Genomic DNA, 21,928 nt, shown 5'->3' on the forward strand with positions numbered 1-21,928 from the left:
TTGTTCGTCGGCCGATATCGATTGGGCCGCCGTTCTCGTGAGAAAGGATCGTTATTACACACAACAGCCCGGCCGAATCCATTCGAGGCAAAGCCAAAGCTTTTTACCTTATTTGTTTTTTACAAAAGCCCATGAAAATGTTTGGCTTAGTTGATTCCAAAGGCTTACATGTTGTGTTTGTCGTTGTATAATGAAAAACTGGACGGCGTGTATAAAATATTTATCGGCTACTGGCTCAATTGACGGTGAATTGTTCCTTCCTTCCCGCCGGTAGCAATTTCATATTTATTCCCAGCTACCTATATATATATGAGGCCATACAATGTACTATCTAAACACCTGTTTCCCCATAACTGTTGACTTTTTTGGGCTGACATTTATATAGCCAGCAATATTCAATCAAACGTGCTCTGTGTATACTGCTTGTTGTTGGAACGACGGAGATATTGGAATTTATTAATAATAAGTTAATAACTGACGGGGGCCGTGTGTCACTCCCAGAGGCTGCGATCGCCAAAATAAAAGTTTGTTATACCAAAAGGTTTGGGCTGGTACAAGCCAGAAGGTCATCATTGGTTGATGAAAAAAGTCCAGAAGAAAATGATGCCGATATACTGGAACCTAATCATCCGTGAAATGAAGTTGGTGCGTGAGAAGGCGGCGGGGAGAGAAAAGTTTCCGATTGGATGTTTGTACTTAGGTTGATTAGATCCGACACACATGTGATGGAGGCATTATTTTTTCCGTGTGTTCTCATCAGGCAGCTCAATTTGTTGTTGGACATTAGTGGGCGTAAACACGAAGCAAAGCTCATACTCTTTTTCGATTAATTTCCCCTTCATTATTCCGGCCTTCTTCTTTTTTTTTGACTAATGTGGCCGCCACTTAATCAGGAAACCGTTTTCTTCTCTCTGGGCAGAAAAACGTTTAGGCGATAATAAGTCACCGTCGTCTGGGGTTGGTATGATTAATCTTTGGCGATAAATTATGTAACTTCCAGGGGAGGTCGAGGGTAGCCGACAAAACGTAATTCGCACGGTTACTGGATATTAGTACGGCCGCCATCATCTGAGGTGGGCATTATTCATGATTCCCGCTAGTTATCGGCCTTTTCATTCATATAAAGACGAATGACGTCAGTCGACGATGGAATCAAAATTCTTGAATTAAAACTTAAGTCCTCCGCCCTTAGTTTTACAGACAGACGGGCGAAAGTAATGTTTCTGTAGTAATGTTCAATTGAAATGAGAGCAGTTCACGAGTAAATAGTTTACGGTATTTGAAAATTCCCATCGGTAAGTGAATTAGACGCGAATTCATTTTTTAAATTTGAGTTCAGTCCACATGTTGTAAATCTGGCAATCAAAATTGGTTTTTTACTTGTCGCGTCTACATTTTTCCAGATCAAAATTTGAGAATATGTTTGTGCGTTACAAATGCTTAGTTGCATCCACAGTTCAATTTAAAAGTAAATAAATTCTCATCCCTTAACGAATTGGAGTCGATTCAATAATCTTCCCTTTCCCTATTTTATATCTGGCAATCAAAAAGAGTTTTTCACGTCCCTTGCCCTTGATTTTAGAGATTCAAAAGCGAACTTTGGTGAACGAGTGAACAATCGACATGTGAATTCATCTGTAAAGTTTAAAAATTTCAGAGCTCTAGACTCCTTCTCGGAGTCTTTCTCGGATTCCTTCCCGGAGTCTATAATAGACCTATAGCTCTGAAAATTTCAATCCGTAAGAACATCAAACGCGAATGAATTATCTCCCATTTTAAGGCCTTCCGTTTTTTGTCAATCTGGCAATCAAAATTGGGTTTTTTGTTAATAACGTCTGCAGTTTTGCAGATAGAATTTTGAAACTTGGGTGTATTCAGTAAGTGTAATTACACCCACTTCCATAAATATGGTCTACAGTCATTGCGCAAAACAACGCACCTATTTTGGACACAGTGGTGTACAGCCTTTGTTGTTTGTTATCGAGAGGGAAGGGTTAGATTTTTTTCTTTGTAAGAAAGAAGAATTTTGGTTAAAGCCAAAATAGGTGCGTTGTTTTGCGCAATGACTGTATACCATATTAATGGAAGTGGGTGTACATCCACAGTTCAATTTTGGTAAAAAAATTTCCACCCCTCAATGAATTGGTGTCGAATGAATTATCTTCCGTTCCCCCTTAAAATTATTTTCCCCAAATAATTGACGTTCATTTTGGATGTCGAACCTCAAAGAGACGCCACAATTTCCTCCTCCAACATGAAACCCGTGAAATGGGTGTAGTGGCGACTGTCGCCAAACAAATACGAGGATGAAGACGAAAGCCTTTTCACGAATTGTAATTTCAATTGCGAATTGCCGACTGATGACGTGCCCCAATTCGCATTAGAAATCGTTTCATTAAATTGAAAGTGTTGACCAACACTTACGTAAGACCAGTCTGACATTTTGTTATTTAACAGCCGTTTGTTTGTTCGCCTTTTTCACTGTTCATTTTATTCCGCAGGTAAAATTAATTTTGCTAATTAAAACGGGGAGGGGGAGTGAAATGCATTTACTAAAGATGAACGAGATTCGTAGGGAATAGAAACGTTTCATTCTGGTGTTGATTTGAATTAATTTCGAGCTGCGATAGGAAAATAAATTGAGAAATTTCAATTTTTTTAGGAAAATCTGGTATCAATCAAAATAAATTTCCACGCCCTTATTTTTAGAGATAGACATGCGAATTTTTCTGGACGATTGCACAATTGAAATTTTAATTCATCAGTAAAAAAAAACTATTTGGAAATTCCATTCCGTAAGTGAATTATACGCGAATGAATTTTCTCCCATTTTTCACCCTCTATTTTGTAAAAGCTGGCAATCAAATTTGGTTTTCTTCTTATGACGTTCACATTGTTAGATAGAAAATTGAAAATTGGTGTGTGCATTGGAAATGTTTAGTTGCATCCACAGTTTAATTTTTGTTAAGAAATTCCCATCCCTTAACGAATTGGAGTCGATTCAATTATCTTCCCCTTCCCCTATTTTATATCTGGCAATCAAAATGAGTTTTCACGTCCCATGCTTTTGATTTTAGAGATTCAAAAACGAATTTTAGTGGACAAGTGCACAACTGAAATGTGAATTCATCAGTAAAAAAATTATTTTAAAATTCTAAACCGTAAACGAATTAGAGGCGAATGAATTTTTTCCCATTCCAAGGTCTCCCGCATTTTGTAAATTTGGCAATCAAAATTGGTTTTTTTCTTGTCGCGTCTAGAGTTTTGCAGATAAGAACTTAAAACTTGGTGTGTGTATTCAGTAAGTGTGATTGCATCCACAGTTTAACTTTGGTACATAAATTTCTACCCCTAAATGAATTAGAGTCGAATGAATTATTTCCCCTTCCCCCTTAAAATTTCCTTCCCCAAAATTGCGTGTTGACATGAAACATTAAACAAAAAGACATTTAACAAAATAGTCAAAAATGTTTCGTGCGTCGCCGATGAAGTTGAATCTCAAAGGGACGCCACAATTTCCTCCTCCAACATGAAACCCGTGAAATGGGTCCGGTGGTAAATGTCGTCAAACAAATACGAGGATGAACCATCGTAATAAATCATCACATAGACTTGATCGCCTTTTTCCAAGTTGAGCGTCGACTGCAAAGACATTGGACTATATTGATTGACGGGGACGTTATTCTCTACGACTAAACTCGCCCCGATTCGTTTCCCGTTCAAAAAAAGATCAGAATTAAACTGAACATAAGAAGATGAAGATTCAAGACGCGCCACTCCCGCGAAAGAGAAAAAATAAGTTCCCGGTCGCGGTGCCTTGAATTTCCCCGTTGTCAAATCCATGGCATTTCCCTCGTTCACCCGCGCAAAATCGAACGGAATCGGAGTATTAGTGTATAATGTTTCGGAAAATGAAGAATTTCTCTGGACGTAGAAATGGACGGGCGCCGATTTGACGTCGACGTATCCGATCCAAATCTGAAAGCCTTTTTCATAAAAAATAGATAATAATTGCAAATGAATAATTCGTGAGATTCTAAAACGTTTACCCTCATCTTCAGGGAGTTTAGTGAAATCGCAGTAAACGGATTCCATTTTTGCCAATCCCATGACGGAATAAATTCCACTCCAAATGTGGCCAATCATTTTGAGATCCCCGCATGAAGACGGCAGTCCGTTGATGGAAACAACAGCCGATTGATTATTGCTAATTGCAACCGAGTTAAAGTTGGTTGCTGTGCGTTCATTTTTCTCGCGTAAAAGGGAAGTCAAAAGCGAATCTTGTTGTTCAACTTTGGCCTCCAGTTTTTCAATTTTGACTTCCAGTTGGACATTTTTTACCTCTAATTGAGTTACTTTCAATGTCAAATCTTGTCTTTGTTCATTCTATCATAGAAAACCAAAAGTGTTTTGCCCACAGTGAAACTCTGAATTAAATGAAACAGTAAGGACTTACATTTAGTTCGCCTTGCGACTCCAGTTGTGTCATTTTGGCCTCCAGTTGTGTCACTTTTGCCTGCTGTTCAATCGCTGTCGACTCCAAACTTTTTAGTTGTTCAACTTTGGCCTCCAAACTTTTCACGACTTGTGTCATTTGAATCTATTGGCAATAAATTAAATAACAATAAGACATCAACAATAATAAATTGAATCGAACGGTCAAAAACAGAAGCATCGTTCGCGTGAAAAAGAAATGTTGATAAATTCCTACATAATTTTCCTTCAGTTGTAGGAATTCTTCCTCTAAGGAAAAGGCAGCGCCAGTCGAACTCGGCGTCCAGCAGATGAAAACCAACAACCAAACAACTTGGGTGAGTGAGGCAACAGAAAAATGCGCCATTCTTTTGTTGTTCGGAAAATAGACTGTGTTTTCCAACTGGACGTGCGTTTCAATTTTTTACAGACAAGTGGACCTGTTGTTGTTGCGTCCAACTTAAAGGTTAGTGATAAATTGAGAACAACGGGTCTTTGTGTATGTCAATAAGAAGATAAGTTTTCGATTAGAATTTTTAAATGTCAGTTTAATGTCATGGTATTATTTGTTTTTGTACGTGGCTATGGACAATCTTCCCTTTATTCAAGCGGGGGTTACCCTGCGTACTGCTCAAACAGGGAAAAAAACAGAAAAACAAAAACAAATAGATATTAATTATTGACTCGAATGAACTGCAATTAGTTTAAAGGAAAAAAAGACTCGTAAACGAAAACAGAGCCATAGTGGCCTAGCATCTGTAATTCTGTATGCAGAAGAAATAGGTTGGCTCTCCTTCTGTCCTATGTGTTGTTGTCTGTTGTTGTTGTTGTTGTTGTGTATTTTTGTAAGAAAAGGGAGGGGGGGGGGGGGAAAGAACGATCACATGTATAAAATTTTGTTTACAAAAATTTTGATTCTTGTTATTTCTTAGTTTAATTCAAGGCTGGCATTGATGAGAATTGGTTACATCCACTTCACCATTCAACTTTCAAGAGATACCAGACGGCCAAAGTGACACAAACCAAGTTAGTTTGAATAATTTTATTCGCATTCTTTAGTTTTCGGAAAATAAGACGAGTGTTTTCAAACTGGACGTGCGTTTCAATTTTTACAGTTGGACCCTTTGTTGCATTTAAGTGAAAGGTTACACTTGATAAATTGAGATAAACGGGTTTTTACTTTTTATGTTTAGATATAATCCCTGTAAATAAGAAGATAAGTTTTCGATTATAATTTTTAAATGTCAGTCTCGTGGTCTGATGTTATTTGTTTTGTACGTTGCTATGGACAATATATCGTTTACTGAGGATTAACCTGCGGACAAACAGGGAAAAGGAAAAAAAAGTTGATTTAAGTTATTGACTCAAATTGATTTGATTTATCATCCGCGTTTTTACGTTTTATAATCGTATAAAAAAAAAGAAATGACAATTATTGTAGGTGAAGGAAAATTTAAATTTAATTGAAGTGAAATTGCAGATTGCTGAGTGCACCTGCTCCAATCGTGATTCGCATTAGCAATCGTTTAATTAAATTTTAATTACCTCAATAACAAGTAAAATAAAAACTTATCGTACCATTTCGATTGACATTAAAGTTGCAACTTAAACCATTTTCTCCTCTTTTTCGATCCTTTGGAAGCAAGGATTCCGCTATGTTTATGTCCCGTTCGCTGTAGATCCTTTTCATCTGATATTTTCGCCAATGTTTTATAACATCTTGCGTGTAAAAAAAAAAATGTATCTACCAGGCGCACCTATCTCGCATCTACCTAAGTTGCGGGATCAAGTATTTTTTTAATCAATTTTTAATCAGATATTCTGACATAATTCATCATTTTTTGTTTGGCACCAATTTTCCAATTGACACCCGAATCGCCAATGAAATTTAGAATTTTCCGGGACTCTTCGCTCTTCATCCGCCTCGCAGTGCCATCGCGTAATTCGCCTTTTGGAAAAAAAAAAAAAAATAATAATAAAATTACTTGCTTCCACATTTTTACAGATAGAAAATTCACTAGTTGGTCCGTGTATTCGTAAAATTCCCCACAAAAGCGTTTTTCTTCTACATTGTACATTGGTCGTGCCATCATCAGGCCATCATATTTGTAAGTTGTGCTAATAGAGAATGTATAGAACTCAGTATTAATTTCATGATTTTTCAATTCTTGTATAGATTTTGCCAGTAAAACCAAATGATGTACATCTTTTTGTCCATCCAAGTAGAAATGCAACTTGCAGACCCCATCAACGAGCTTCTGTCTATGGAATCCCATCGAGAGTCTTCAAACGAACACGCATGAAACTCACAGTTGTGCATGTCTCTCTTGCTGCACTCTTTCTTCCGGATGGATCAGATGACTATTCCCTTAAATGGGACGTCTATTGTTTCATGAGCGGAGAGGATGACGTTTTGCCGAACCTGTAAGTCGATCTTGATCAACACCTTTTTATTTTCCTCAATTCTTCCGGGGTATTGCAAGGATACCAACAAATCGGTGGCTAAAACCGGCCAATTCATTGTCCTCGAGGGGTTTTGAGATGCTGAGCTTACAAAATGCATCTTGCGTGTCGAGAAAAACGGAAGCTTGTGTCCCCCTACATTCAACGTTGGTCAGAACTGGAAGTAGAGATAACAAAGATGTTTACTGTTGACTACGTTGCCGACATTCCTTGCGCAGCCAGATCTTGCGCCCCCAGCCAAGTGATAACAAATTCTCATCTTTTAAAGTTCTCATGTCGATTGAGTTAATCATTAACTCTGATGTGGATTGAGAAATTTACATTTTTTTTTGGAAAATCTGGCAATCAAAATGAGTTTTTCACTTCCCCCGTTGTTTATCTCAAATATAGGCACGCAAATTTTGTTCAGCCATGAACAACTGTAGTGCGCGTTTAACCTTGAAAAGATTTTCGAAAAATTTCAATCCGTAAAGAATTAGAGGCGAATGAATTTTCTCCCATTCCTAAACGTAAATCTAAATCATAGTCGGTTTTTCACTCGTCACGTCTACATTTTTGCAGATAAAACTTATTATTTGAGAATCATTTAAGAAATCAAAAAGACAGTTTTTTTTTGTTTTGTTTTGCTAATTTAAATTTGGCATCGCCGCTTCCTGGTTCTCACAATAGTTCGTCTGCAGTGCCAAATCAAAACTGAAAGTTGTGAAACTCGTTAAATCTCGTCAAGTAAAGAATTAATTTGGCCACAAGTCTGCCAACAACTCAGTTCACAGTATTGTGTCAAAGTTGAAACCATTTGTTTGATTCTAGTGAGATTTGTGGAGATTGACGTCACGTAATCATCACAATTGATGCCTCAAGAAACCGTGAATGGCCGAACGAGACTCTGGACCCAAGATTCAGAAAATTCCACTCACCTGATGAGCCACAAGTCCCCACAACACCACGTGACATGCATCAAAATGGAAGCAGCAGGTAAGAACTTTTTGTACCTGTCGCTAATTGAAATTTCAATTGTCATTTTTTGACTGATGACGTGCCCAATTGGCATGATTGATTCGCACGACACGATTGAAATGAAATGTGAAATGAAATTGGTCTTTCATTTCTTTTTTATTTAACGACCGTTGCTTTTTCGTCTTTTCACAACGAACGAATAAATGGCGCGCCATTTATTGTGGCGGGTGAAATTCAAATTCTGTAAATTAAAACTGAAAAAGTGAAACGCATTTTCCAAAGAAAAATGAGATAACGTAGACACTAAAAGAGTTTCGTTCTCGTGTTGATTTGATTCAATTTGAGCTGCGACAAGAAAATAAATTGAGAAATTTTTTGGAGGATTCAGGTTTTTACAGATATAGAAAAGCGAATTTGTGTTCAGCTATGCGTGCGGTTTAGCTATGTGTCATTTTGAAAGTGTATTCGAAAAATTCTAATCCTTAAACGAATTAGAGGCAAATGAAATATTTCCCATATCTAGTCCGACACGCCTTTTGTAAATTTGGCAATCAAAATTGGTTTTTTGTTTGTAACGTCCAGAGTTTGCAGATAGAAACTAAAAACTTGGTTGGTGCATTTAATAAGTGTAATTGCATCCATAGTCAAAGTTTGGTAAAAAAAATTCCTACCCCTAAATGATAAAATGAATTAAGAGTCGATCAAATTATTTCCCCTACCCCCTTAAAATTCCCTTCCCCAAAATTTCGTGTCGACGTTAAAGAAAAATGTTCGGGTCGAAAATGTTTCGTGTCGCCGATGAAGTTGAACTTCAAAGGGAGTCGAAAATTTCCTCCTCCAACAAGAAACCCGTGAAATGGGTGTAGCGGTTACCGCCGTCATACAAAGTCGAGGCTGTATCATCACGATACCAATTCTGCACCCAGAGTTGATCTCCTTTTTTCAAGTTCAGCGTCGACTGGAGGGTCAACGGATTCCATTGATCACCGGGGCTTTTATGCTCGTAAACTTTACTCGACCCGATTGGATTCCCGTTCAAATAAAGATGAGAATAAAAATCAACAAAAGTTGATGAAGATGAAAGACGCACCACTGCCGCGAATGAGAAAAAATAAGTTCCCGGTTGCGGTGCCGTGAATTTTCCCGTTATCAAATTCATGGCATTTCCCTCGTTCACCCGCACCAAATCGAACGGAAGCGGAGTGTCTTTTGTGTCAAATGAAGAATTTCTCTGGACGTAGAAATGGACGGGCGCCGACTTGACGTCGGCGTATCCAATCCATTTTTGCTTGGCTGTAAACAAAAGATTTCGACTAATTTAATTAGGGAATCAATAAACAAGAAACTTCAACATTTCATACCAGTTTGATTAGGATAAAAGTTACAGTAAACCGTTTCCATCTTTTTCGATCCTTTCACCAAAAAGAATCCGTTGACTTTTTGTCCATTTCGCTCCAGATCTGCACACGAGGTTGGCATTTGACCAACGACCGTTCTCGTTGTGCTCAAATTTGTTGTAATTCCCAAAACATAGAAAATTTCTAAACCATTTCATTGGATTATATTAAAAATTAAAACAATTAATAAATTCCAGAAATAAATTCTAGACCTACCTTTCACTGTACTCAGATTTTCCTCGGCGACTTTAAGTTCGTGTTCTAATCGTTACGCAGTCCATATACCCAATCACATTTAAAAAAAAAATTAGTTGGTACAAATTCTTTTGAGGATTTTTCCGGCTACATTTGGTCGCAAATGTTGCCGAAAAAGTCGACTCTATTTTTTCACTTTTCAGTCACCAAATTCATTGAAAAGGTTTTTGCATTTGGGATTTTTCCAATTTCACCGAATTTCACAATCTAGCATTAAAATACCTTTTATTTTTGTTGACAAATCATCGTCTTTATTGGTTAAATCAGCCCTCGTTTTCATCAAATCCTGCTTAGTCTCTGTGTGTGATAAAGAAACACAATTAAATCGAGTCAAAAACAAATTCAACTTTAGGTATTAACCTTACAAAATTTATACAAATATTTCGAACGTATTTTGTTAAGGAAAATGTTTGATATTTATTCATGCGCTTACATAGTCAAATTATTTCATTTTTAATTCAACATAATGTGTATTAAATATTTATATTTAAAGAAATGTCCGGTTAACCTTTGAGTTCAGTTGACAAATTTCCGGCTGCGATTTTCGTTTCTGCTAATTTTTTTTCAGTCGCTAAATTTATAAAAATGTATTTGGATTATATCTCATTTTCTAATATAACAATAAAATTACCATTTAACTGTGTAGATAAATTCTTAACATTGCTCTTCGTTTCCTCCAAGTCGATTTTGGTTTTCCCCAACTCCTTTTTAGTCCCTATAAATTCAGATTTAAAATAGAATTAAATTTAAACAAATTATTTTAAAAAACTTTTTATTCAATTTTAAATTTACTGTCGAATTCAGTTGAAAAATTTCCGGTCGTGGTTTTCAATTCTACCAATTCTTTTTCAGTCGCTAAATTCATTGAAAAGGTTTTGGCATTTGGGGTTTTTATAATTTTTCAATCTAGCAGTTAAATACCTTTTAATTTGGTTGACAAATCATCTTCTTTTTTGGTTAAATCAGCCCTTGTTTTCAGCAAATCCTGCTTAGTCTCTGTGTGATTTTAAAAACCACAATTAAATCGAGTTAAAAACAAATTCATCGTAAGGTTTTGAGCTTACAAAATTTTAACAAAAAAATATTTCGAACCTATTTTGTTAAGGAAAAGGCTTAATATTTGCTATGCGCTTACATAGTCGAATTATTTCATTTATAATTTCATTATAATGTGCATTAAATATTTAAAGAATTGCCCGGTTAACCTTTGAGTTCAGTTGAGAAATTTCCAGCTGTGATTTTCGTTTCTGCTAATTCTTTCTTAGTCGCTAAATTTATGAAAAGGTATTTGGATTTTATCTCTTTTTTCTAATCTAAAAATTAAATTACCATTTAACTGTGTAGATAAATTCTTAACATTGGTCCTTGTTTCCTCCAAGTCGATTTTGGTTTTCCCCAACTCCTTTTTAGTCTCTATAAATTCAAAGAAAATAGAATTTAATTTAAACAAATTATTTTTAAAAAACTTGTTATTCAATTTAAAATTTACTGTCGAATTCAGTTGAAAAATTTCCGGTCTTGGTTTTCAATTCTGCCAATTCTTTTTTAGTTGCTAAATTTATGAAAATGTTTTTGGATTTGATCACATTTTCTAATAAAACAACAAAATTACCATTTAACTGTGTAGAAAAATTCTTAACATTGGTCCTCGTTTCCTCCAAGTCGATTTTGGTTTTCCCCAACTCCTTTTTAGTCACTATAAATTCAAAGAAAACAGAATTAAATTAAATCAAGTTTTCAAAAAAATTTCATTCAACTTAAAATTTACTTTCGAATTCAGTTGAACAATTTCTGACCATGGTTTTCAATTCTGCCAATTCTTTGTTAGTTGCTAAATTTATTGGAAAGGTCTTGCATTTGAATTTTATCAAATTTTTCAAAATAAAATAAAATACCATTTAATTTTGTTGATAAATCATCAAAAGTTTTTAGGAAATCGGGCCTCGTTTTCAACAAGTCCTGCTTAGTCTCTGCGTATAATAAGAACACAATTTTAAGGCATCAACATCCAAGAAGTTGTAGCTTACAAAATGCAAAAGTATTTGTTTGAAAAAATGTTAAGATTTGCTATAAAAGCGAAATTTTTCGGTTGCATTTAAATTTTTTGTAATTATTAAGTAACGATAAAATACCATTTAACTGGGTAGATAAATTTGCCTTCGTTTTCTCCAAGTTGATTTCGGTTTTCTCCAACTCTTTTTTAGTCCCTGTTCAAACGCACATCGTTTTGGAATGCAGTTTTCGTCAATCCTTAAATAATTCGAAATACCTTCTAATTTATTAGTCAAGTCGCTCTTCACATTACTAAGCTCGGCATTTATTTTCACCAAGTTATTCATGGTTATGTTTAAGAGCTCAGTAGTGGCTGCAATTCAATTATAATAATTCAATTTCAATTTAATGAATTCAATATTTAATTTTATTTGCAAAAATTGTTTCAAATACCTTTGAGTTCCTCCTTTAAATTGTTCCATTCGCCAGTGACGGTCAATTCTGCGTGTTCTACAAATTTGATTGGCGCTGATAGTTCAGCGCTTGTGTAACGGACACGGAGGTTGCGATCCTGAAACGATTGAGGATCACGAAATTTGGCCAAATTGATTCTGCTCAATTGCATCGGTTTGGGCACAAATTTTTCTCCGTCCCATTCGACGTGATTTCTACTTTCTTGTAATAATTTTTTCACGTCTTCCTTCAAAATTTCAACCCGCCGGGAACTATCGGAATCGTTCGCCTTTTTCCCTGAAATGACTGAACTGATTCCGTCAACGTCAGCCCAACTGCTTAAGTCGTAATTGTGTTGGATTTTTTCTTTATTCTCTCGAGTTTTAAACATATCCGCCAATTTCTTTTGAGTTTCCGTGTCCAGTTTGTTGATGATTTCATTTAACGTTTTCGTCGTCTTGTCCGGCCGATAATTGTCGTCATTCCAGAAAACCGAGTCCCACATTTTATCCCTTTGTTCTTTGATGGTTGTCCTGGACGTGACGAGCAAATCTTTTAAAATACTCAAAATTTGGGATTCCGTGTCCGGAGACAAGACCTCGTAGTCGTCAAATGTATCCATTCGGATGTTGGTGGCCGTTTCCGTCAACATTTTCTTCTCGTCGTTGGCCGTCAGAAAAATTTCTTTTTTGTCTTCAAATTTCTGTAAAAGAGTCGAGACCATTTGACCGGAAGTGAAGCTGTCAATGCTGATGGTCGTATGTTTGGTTTGCGACAACTGCGATGACAAACTGTACAAGAGTTTGAAATGGTCTGCATGTTTGGGAACGGATCGCATTTCATTGGCCAGTTCGTCGCAGATTTTCTGGTCATTACACGACAGAGAAAGCCAAAGGATTTTGCTCTTGTCATAATTCGTCCACTCTGGCGATAGCGAATAATCCATTGTGGGTCTTTTGCTGGCGAGAATGACCTTCTCCAAGGGAATGACTCTCACTTTATTGGATTTGATTTCATGGCCGATAGATTTGTTCAAATGTTTCACAACTTCATTTTGGACTTTGTCGTTCCACATTTCAATGCGGAATCTCATCTCTGTTTGCTTCGTAAACTTGTTGTAAGTAACAAAGGCACTTTTGTGGTCCAGTAGGGCAAGAGGAGAGTAGAAATATTTTTTCTCATTGGCTGTTGTCGTTGGCTTGTGATTATTTGCGTGTTCGTAAATTTCAACGAGAAAGTTGCCGTACTCCATGGAACTTAACGGGTCCGGTGAGATTTGCAGTTTCTCCCAAGAAGAAGAACCACCGGGGTTGTCCGATTGGCAGTTGCAGCAAACGGCAACCAAAAATATGACGAGGATGCACCTCATTTGTGTAGTAACCATTTCCGTTCAAAACTTGTAATAGTGAAAAAGAATTTATTTTTAGATGAAACCGGGACCACTTTTAGTTTTATTTAACACTTAAACTCTTTATCTAAAATGGAACTAACGAATCACTGCGAATTCATACAGATAAGTTGGGCAGACTCATTCGCTAGCAGTGCGTGTACACTGTTAAAGGTTCGCGATAAAACTTATTTTTTTTATTATTCGTGTGCGCGGTTAAAGTCCAGGATTGAGTGGAAGACTAAACAGAAGTGTAATTCAATATTCCTGGCTAAGTAGTATTTCGTACTAAGAGTAACATTTCGGGTGGACAATGAAATCCTCAATCAGCAGTTAAACAAACTCCCAGGCAAATGACATGAAACTTAAAGGTCATAGAAATCTCGAATGCCACTCATATTACTCTGTGTTATCCACCAACACCCAAGCACTATTGAAGATGATACATTATTGCTCACAAACGACTAAAGGATGGCGAAGATGCAGTTTATTGGGATGGTAACCATTTTCAATTTGTTCTGAGGGAATTTGTTTTTGTAATTGCAACAATTGAAATTAATTTATAAAAATCAATTCCACAGAAAAATTAAACAGGCTTACCTTAGATGATACAAAGCACAGGTTGTACACATCAAACGATATTCACTAGAATTGTTTATTGGTTTTATTGACACGACTGTTGACGTTCAAGTTTGAAATTGAATAAAGACTCACAATTTGATACAAAATTATAAAGGCAGACTCATTCGAATTGGGTTTTCGCGAATAAAGTTCATCCTCGAGAGTTGCAGATAAAAAAATATGTCATCTGATATTCCCGCCAAGGTTTTATAAACAGAACATCCCGAGTATTCAAACAGATTCTTGATTCTTTAAAACAAAATATACCAAAATAAATAAAATAAGCTAAGAGATTGCTGAAGAAATCTCGAACGCTGCATATTTCACATTGAAATGAGTTTGGCTAGCTGACACCCACCAACCGCGTGATTATAGGCGACGCCCTTTGCAGTGAGACAGATTTTTCCTCTGAAACCTTCGACTATTGATGCCGGTGATCAGAAGAGAAATTTTCACAGCTATAAAAGGACGCGGGGAATGTATCAAATCTTCAAAATATTTTCAATTATGATTTTCGTCTGGGTCCATCGCTTGCTGAAATTTTTGGGCAAGTTTACCGCTGCATCCGACTTAATCCATCCATCCAGCAGTCAAGAAACCCTGACGGATTGTATACAGGCGATTGTATAGCATCTAGCGGAGAAATTCTTTACTACTTATCTGTCATTGCCATTCATCGTCTGCTACTTAATGTCTTCTTCATTTCTCGCGCCAGCAAGGTGTGCAATGTGCACTTCTATGTGATCTATTTGCTTACAAACGTGAGTCTCTTGAGAGAATGCAAATTTTGGTGTTTTATCGGAATACACACCATCTAAACTTTCAATTAAAACACAAGTCAGGTAATGATTTATTTACATTTCGTATTTCACGCCATTTTTTCTTTGATTTCCTATCAATAGTTTCGAATTGATTTTTATCTTTTAAGGATGGGTTTTCGTTTTCAAGTAATCACTAAACTGTGGTTCTAGGGATCTATTTTACATGTCATTGTAAGGATCTTCTATCAATTCTGCCTGAAGGGAGAAAATGCTTTACGTTTTCCTGCACACACATTGTGTAGGAAAGAAGAAGTTGACTAATAGTTTACTTTATATTTCTCTCGAAACCAACTGTGGGAAAAAGGCTTTTGTTATTCAAAAGGTGAACTGTACACATTAGATAAATTACACACACATCAATTAATTGCTGCTATTGCAATTCAGAAGAAAATGGTCAATTCAAATCATGATTTATTGGTTTTTGCTGCACTCTCTCAGTGAGTCCTGTATTTATATCGCCACTTGAAGCTTTAATCACTTAAATCTCTCCCTGCAGTAGAACTGGTATGTGTCCTTATTTGCATATTTCTTATTTTGTTGATTGTCTATCAATCGTCCAATAGCAGCGAGTCGGGCACACTTTTTTTGTTCTCAGTTTTTGTTTTCCGTTTTCAGCTCTGACATGTTCCTTTCTTACAAAATATATTAAGCCATAAGCGATGGGACTGTTAGATAGAAGAATGTTTGAATTCAAAAATTATAGAAACGGGATTCTGATTTACTAAAAAAATGAATTATTCTATCTGTCACTTCATTTTTTAACATTTTCCTTCACTCAATGAGGCAAATGCCTGTTGTGCCTGGCCAGAATTGATCAAGTTTGAGACGGATCCTGCTGTCCATTTATCTTGACCTTAAAATTGTAATGAATAATAAAACTTATTTAAAATTTTTTGATGTGTCATGATTCAGGTTTCACTTACACTTAGTATACTCCTATTGAAAATGACTTCCGGATACCCGGAAGGCGACGTTAACCGATGGCCTCAACTCAGCTACACAAAATGCAAATGTTCATGAACGGACCCCATGGCATTTACTCCGCAATCCAGCAGTGATCAACTTGTGTGAAGTTTGAACCTAGTTTTCAGTGTGCCAGCGTGAAGACACACACCCTCCGGTAAAACGGAAGAGCCATCAATCGACATTCGGTGAGTGCGACACGTTTTTTTCTTTTATTGTTTCGCTTGTTTCCCACTGTCACGATCAATTGATGTTTTCGTCATCCAATAATTTTAATATGGTGCTCTCCGTTTGCATCACTTTTTGTGGGAGAATTTAATTGAGATTTTCAAAGCTTGTAGTTATCCCACGTGAGTGATAGTACCCAAAACGATCAGGTAGCAGACCGATAAGACCGACCTCCTAATACCTGTCGTTCATTTAACTTGTCGATGTTCCCGACTGTTATGAAAATCCCATCGACTTGAGACCAAGATTACTGGGAGATGTAACCAACGAATGTTGGTTTAATGGCGACATCACCAAGATTTCGTGTTTCATTCGATAGTAGTTGAATAAGTTTCAATTTAATTATGTCATGCATTGGCGTTATTCCGTGCTAACCAGTGGTACCTGCTTGATCTCGCGATTTGCTTTTTGTTGCTGTAGTTGAAACGAAGAGTCGTTTTTTTATTTCGGGAAGTCTTTCAAACTTGAAGTAAGTTTCTTATTATATTTATAGTTTCAACATGTTCTAAATGTTGAAGTGTTCAAATTATTTTTTCAATATCATTTTTGGAGTCCAGTCTTTTTCAACATCGTAAATTCGCTTGTCTTGATGACACAATTTTTGGCTTTCCTCTGCGCTTTCCCCAATTTATTTATTTATTATTTATTATTTTCACCATATTTAAGGGTGGGTTAGATGTGGGTTGAATGATTTAAGTGCACAAATTTCTCTATATATGTCGAAATGATTAGGATTGCAGTTCTCGTGTAGAATAAACGAGTTAAAATAATGTGGTTGATCATGCAGCTGCCAATAGTAGTTGTTTTTGTCTTTTTGCTTAATTATAGAATGTTTTTATAATTAAAGTTTTTTTTATGTACCTTTTCTTTATTATTTTATTCTTTATTACGGCAGCGACGAGCCCATTTTAAGCGGTAGGGTTTGTTGTTAATGGCCTGGGTTTTGTATTGACTTTCTGTTTGTCTTTGGGAGAACCAAAAGTTGTTACTTTTTTCTTCCCAGTCCCATACGAACGCTAATAAAAATACTTTCTTTCTTTCTTTTGATGGATATCTTTTTCTTAGAAGATGAATTTCGAGATGGCTGGAGCTGAAAGGAGGACGACATTTTGGGCCGGCCTGGCTCTCATCCGGCCGAAACGCCCGTTTCGGCCCTTTAGCCCGTCTCACTTGGGAGGAATACAGCTGGGATAATATGGAACCCATATATTGTACTATATATACTACCCATATATAGCCACTATATTGTGGACTGTGAGTGAGTGTGCCACTCTAGAGGTTGCAGATACCACCAAAATAACTTCTCATTTAAGACGATCTAGGATTGATTGTTTTGAGGTTACAATGCTGGTTATTTTTCAATATTATTTGAAAATTATTGAATTCTACAAATCTTCATTCTTCTTTCAGTTGAATCCTTTACCGCTGTTCCAAAGACTTGATTCTTTGGTAAAACTGAGGAGAGAATGCTGTAATTCAAGACTGGCTGATAAATTGTGTAGTTAGATAAATTAAAAGTGCATATCTGGGCTCCCTTCTTTTCTGTGGCCCCGTTTCCCTAACTAACCACTAACCAACGCCCGCCGGTGGTCACTCACCCGCTGTGAAACCAGGAGGAGGGGAGGGCTCTGGTCGAACGGGGACTTGGAAGGCGCATGATCCGATGAAAACTTTTGGAGGGTCATGAGTCTAACCCGGAAGCCTAGTATGACTACATCTCCCCGGAAAAACTTGCCTCGTACTTCTCTTTTCTTCTCGGTCCAGATACATATCTCTGGGGGCCGTAGACATGTCCTATAACAGCATGTGCGAGTTAAAACAATGCATCCACTACCCAATGAAACAAATAGCCATGGTTAATTTCTTGTGGAAATCTCCGTCAGTCAAGTTACAAAGACGATGCAGATTTCCGCAAAACTAATCCATCGCTTTTTGTCTCATTGCCGCAGCGGTGGTGGCGGGTTGCGTTTAAACTTGAACCGGACGCTCTTTTAAGTGAATTTGTAATATTTTGCGGACAAATAATAAACGTTCGTATATGTATCAATTTATATTTATTACATACATCATATTGTTAAGTTAACACTGGTTAATGGGGTTTAAGGTATAAGTTTGAGAGTTGGTAGGTGAGTGGGCTGGGTTTATGTTTGTGGGGTTTGAAGATTAGAAGTTGGTGGGATTTGGAGGTTAATAGTAAGTATATGTTTGTTGGGTTACAGATTAATTGATTCCTCCCCACTACATCCTCTACTTTCCTATCCCAATCCCGAACAAATGTTTATTATTTTTTGACATAAAACATCCCCATATTTCTGTTTTTGTTCCTTCTTAACACATAAACAGTAAACTGTATAGAGTATAGACACAATAACAATTTAACACGACAGCAGTACCAAGGAACAGCCAGTTTAACTTCATGCAATAAGAGCTTTCACTTTCAGCCTTTCACCAGCATAGACAACAACTACGTGCCACACCGGACAGCAATTACGGGAACATAAACGATAAACCTATAACCAAAAAGAAATGAATTAATCTTCAGCATAAATGGAAATGCTCTTTGAAAAGATAAATTAATGTCACTTCATGTTGTTTCAGAGATTGTGATCACATCGGATGAGTGACCACCGGCGGGCGTTGGTTAGTGGTTAGTAAGGGAAACGGGACCACAGAAAAGAAGGAAGCCCAGATATACACTTTTAATTTATCTACACCTTCACAAATTATCAGTCTTCAATTCCAGCAATCTCTTGTCAGTTTCCAAAACAGAGGAGAGGGATTAACCTGAAAGAAGAGTATATTTAATTATTTCAATTTTCAAAACATATTGTAGTGACAGAAAGCAATACTTCAAATCTATCAATCTTACATTGTCCTCCTAAATTAGAACTAGGTGGCGATTACCACAAAATCCTAAGTGGCAGCATTTTCTTGCTGTTGTGCCTCAAAATAGATAGCATCAAAGCATTTGATCTGGCGAAACCATCAATATCTTGAAGATTTACAAAATCTTGACAGGGAAAAGTTCATGAGAACATTATAAACCTTAAAGGACACCAGATAAATTTTGGTAAAATAACTACCTTGCAACAGAAATTGTTTAGCTTCAGAAGACATAGCTTGCGAACTTGGATTATTGGATTTTAGGCAATTTTATTTCTATTGTCACGAGCACCTAGTTGGCCAGGTACACGTGAAAACTTCACCTGAAACTATTGAAAACATTTAGTAAAGAATGCAGTAAGAATAATTAGCTAAGGATTGTGTTACCTATTACTTTGAAAAGGTAGACTCATTACCCGATCTCCGTTTTTTACGTTTTAATTTGTTTTGAAGGAACTTTTGAAAGTTACGACTTGGAATGTCCCGTTAATGGACCGTCCTGTTAAATGTCATGCTATTGCTACTGTGATTGTGTAACTAACACAAGAGTCAAAACTCATTACTAGATGTCGCCACTATCGCACTTGTTGTTTACGTCCCCATGTCATGAAACGAGACGAAAAAATGGGCGAAACAAAACAAATTGTTGCTATTTATACTTATATTCCTGTGATTTCAAATACCAAATGGATCTTCGTATCTTGTGTAGGTTTATCTTTACCTAGTTTCCTTATTTTCATGTTATACCAACTTATTTCTTTAAATATTAGATGCATAGCTTATTAGCTACTGTCAGCCATCCCAACTAGTTGACTTCTAGCACTCAGTCACTTTCCATCCATTAGATCTCCATGCTGTCAAAAGCCTAAAACCCATGTTTGAAGCACACATATAGTGGAATATAAATGTGCGGGTATAAGGTATTTTCCCATTACTGCTACCACACCAACCACACTACGTCAAATGCCTTACTAAATCATCACTCATATGATAAAGGTAAGCATCAATATCACCTATCACCGCGCTACTGTACAATACTTCATAACCCTTTCTTTAGCATCAGGAAATTTACCCCATCTGAGGAGTAATGCAGTTGGTTGCTGTAATTCGATTATTACAAGTTTTCATCATGAACATTTCAGTGTGCTTCTTATAAAAGGTAAAGATTGATATGCTTTTGAAATTTTTAGATTTTATTTAATGTAACACATTTTTTTTACAGAGCACGCAAGGTTCCCTTGGACATCCTTGAGTCAATGCTGGATTTTGTCCATGACAGAAGAGGGACTTCCACCAACGTTCTGCTCCATTCTTATCTTCAAGACGTACGCTCATCCAGCTTCACTGCTTCAGCGCTTCTTGTGCTGCTACACAACTTTTCTTGCTTCACTGGCGAGTTGGATCACTTCAGTTGCTGTGACACACCTGCAGTCACTCACCAAGGGACTATGGCCAGGTACCGGTCATTGACTTATTTTCGTAGATTATCTACTAGTAATCTAATAATAATAATAGCGTTAAACTCTCTGTCTGTGTAATAATTCCAAAATCAGGCCCTTCTTGCGCGTAAAAGAAGTGTGAACTCTTTTTTCTAACGCTAGATGGCTTTTCGATAATTTTCAGCTGTCAAAACAGTCAGTTTCAGTTACTTTGCAAATCTCTTTAAATATTTATCGGCAGCTGTTGTGTGGAAATTTTTTAGTGAAAACTGACGATAACTATTCCACCAACAAAGCTCACTTGTTAGATTTTTGATAATGTGTTTTTTTTTTCTACTTCCGGTTTTCTCATTTCAGTCAGTAGTTCAGTAAATTTTCATTCGACGCACAAAAGAACCACATAATTCGTGATCCTCGTAAAATTTGTAGTAAAGTTCATGTTTTTTGTTGTACGTACGCGTACTTCCGGTTTCAAGATTTTGGCCAAATTTTGGATTTCGTTGAAATCACATCTAATCGATCCCAAATTTCATGGAGATCACGAATATCTGGTTTATTTTGACGGGAGCTCAATGGTTAAGGCGCTATCGCTTACTTCCGGTATAGTTCCGGAAAATTTGCATGAATCCAGCAAGTGAGCTCTATTCTGCGTACATTTCTTGATATTGCCAGCTAGATTTTAAGCAAATATAAGTGCCCTGTTTAAGTTTAGAGCAGAAAATCTGATCCTTGTACCAATGTGTAACTTTAATTGCCATGTCATTTCATAAGAATTGTTTTCTCTTTCAGGTATTGCAGAGGAGACGTTGAGAAGACCGACACCAAAAACGTCGCCAGAGTGTCAAAAATGTCAGTTGCGGAACATCCTTTGTTGTTGGTAATATGTTTTCGTTAGTTAACCCGTTGGCTGCCACGCTTTTGTTCCCCCATGTTAGCTCTGTAGCACGGGCCGCGCTGTTCGGTCTCGTGGTTTATTTGCCGCGGGGTCGGACAGTTGCACCAGCCCCAGATTCGCCGAAAGGCCCTGTTAGGCAATGCACCATAGGGACTTCCCCCTTGTCGATACGGTGATGGATTCTAGAGGTTGTGCATTCCATCTTCTCCTGTCACCGTGTCAGCCCGGACTTGTCAGCAATGGCAAGTCCCACCTTGGTCATAGATCCTTCAGACGTGGCGCGTAGAGTAGTACAACCTACGGGTTGTATGGCGTGGCAGCCAACGGGTTAATTGTATGTGTATGTATGTTTGTATGTATATTGTACTTGTATAAAAATTGGAGGAATTGTGGGCGGCGGTGAGAAAATAAATGCAATTCCAACTATTTATTTCTGTTTTTAATTACACATCTCAACTTTAAGAATCAATACTTTAATACACAATACATATCGTAAATAAATATATATATAGTTTATTTAGCAAGAGAAAGAGCTGGTTGATGTTCGCGAAATCCTTTTAGAAATGTCTTCAAATAAAAGAACAAAATTTATCCCAATTTGTGTTAATTGTATGACTGCGTGAAATCTCCCATCAGTCAAACTGTAAACATGGCCGTGATAAAACTGCATCCAAGACATTCAGTCAGGAGAAGATTGTGGC

At 36.8% G+C, this 21,928-nt stretch overlaps 2 protein-coding genes and 3 long non-coding RNA genes across 9 annotated transcripts; 2 read left to right on the forward strand and 3 right to left on the reverse strand.

Annotated features, from left to right (window-relative positions):
- Positions 1 to 3,275: 3,275 nt before the first annotated feature.
- Positions 3,276 to 4,916, reverse strand: LOC124336299. Its single transcript, XM_046790051.1, has 5 exons — positions 4,712 to 4,916; positions 4,457 to 4,600; positions 4,050 to 4,386; positions 3,462 to 3,986; positions 3,276 to 3,420 (listed from the first exon to the last, which is right to left on the reverse strand). Exons 1-4 carry the CDS (start codon positions 4,838 to 4,840, stop codon positions 3,499 to 3,501), a joined length of 1,098 nt encoding a protein of 365 aa, XP_046646007.1. The 5' UTR covers positions 4,841 to 4,916; the 3' UTR covers positions 3,276 to 3,420; positions 3,462 to 3,498.
- A 3,591-nt stretch (positions 4,917 to 8,507) lies between these two features.
- On the reverse strand, positions 8,508 to 14,216 carry LOC124336547. The gene is made up of 18 exons (XM_046790397.1): positions 13,978 to 14,216; positions 11,991 to 13,386; positions 11,815 to 11,910; positions 11,678 to 11,752; positions 11,441 to 11,515; positions 11,314 to 11,376; positions 11,158 to 11,241; positions 11,035 to 11,097; positions 10,875 to 10,958; positions 10,751 to 10,813; positions 10,467 to 10,541; positions 10,338 to 10,400; positions 10,177 to 10,260; positions 10,054 to 10,116; positions 9,768 to 9,842; positions 9,507 to 9,551; positions 9,255 to 9,434; positions 8,508 to 9,186 (listed from the first exon to the last, which is right to left on the reverse strand). The coding sequence occupies exons 2-18, from the start codon at positions 13,372 to 13,374 to the stop codon at positions 8,705 to 8,707; spliced, it is 3,054 nt and encodes a 1,017-aa protein (XP_046646353.1). The 5' UTR covers positions 13,375 to 13,386; positions 13,978 to 14,216; the 3' UTR covers positions 8,508 to 8,704.
- Positions 14,217 to 14,558: 342 nt separating this feature from the next.
- Positions 14,559 to 17,535, forward strand: LOC124336585. 3 transcript variants are annotated; one of them, XR_006917088.1, is made up of 4 exons: positions 14,559 to 14,840; positions 15,732 to 15,970; positions 17,076 to 17,348; positions 17,421 to 17,535. It is a non-coding gene; the product is annotated as an uncharacterized LOC124336585 (long non-coding RNA). The 3 variants fall into 3 exon arrangements; XR_006917089.1 differs by having other exon boundaries at positions 17,079 to 17,348; XR_006917090.1 differs by lacking the exon at positions 15,732 to 15,970.
- Positions 17,536 to 18,037: 502 nt separating this feature from the next.
- On the reverse strand, positions 18,038 to 19,395 carry LOC124336567. Of its 3 annotated transcripts, none has more exons than XR_006917056.1 (5): positions 19,310 to 19,395; positions 19,094 to 19,222; positions 18,880 to 19,020; positions 18,725 to 18,794; positions 18,038 to 18,520 (listed from the first exon to the last, which is right to left on the reverse strand). It is a non-coding gene; the product is annotated as an uncharacterized LOC124336567 (long non-coding RNA). The 3 variants fall into 3 exon arrangements; XR_006917057.1 differs by having other exon boundaries at positions 19,288 to 19,384; XR_006917055.1 differs by having other exon boundaries at positions 19,281 to 19,384.
- An 85-nt stretch (positions 19,396 to 19,480) lies between these two features.
- LOC124336600 lies at positions 19,481 to 20,125 on the forward strand. Its single transcript, XR_006917109.1, has 4 exons — positions 19,481 to 19,598; positions 19,664 to 19,889; positions 19,951 to 20,052; positions 20,116 to 20,125. It is a non-coding gene; the product is annotated as an uncharacterized LOC124336600 (long non-coding RNA).
- The last annotated feature ends 1,803 nt before the right edge of the window (positions 20,126 to 21,928 follow it).

Source organism: Daphnia pulicaria, chromosome 4, assembly GCF_021234035.1.
Source record: "Daphnia pulicaria isolate SC F1-1A chromosome 4, SC_F0-13Bv2, whole genome shotgun sequence".
Classification (NCBI taxonomy): domain Eukaryota; kingdom Metazoa; phylum Arthropoda; class Branchiopoda; order Diplostraca; family Daphniidae; genus Daphnia; species Daphnia pulicaria.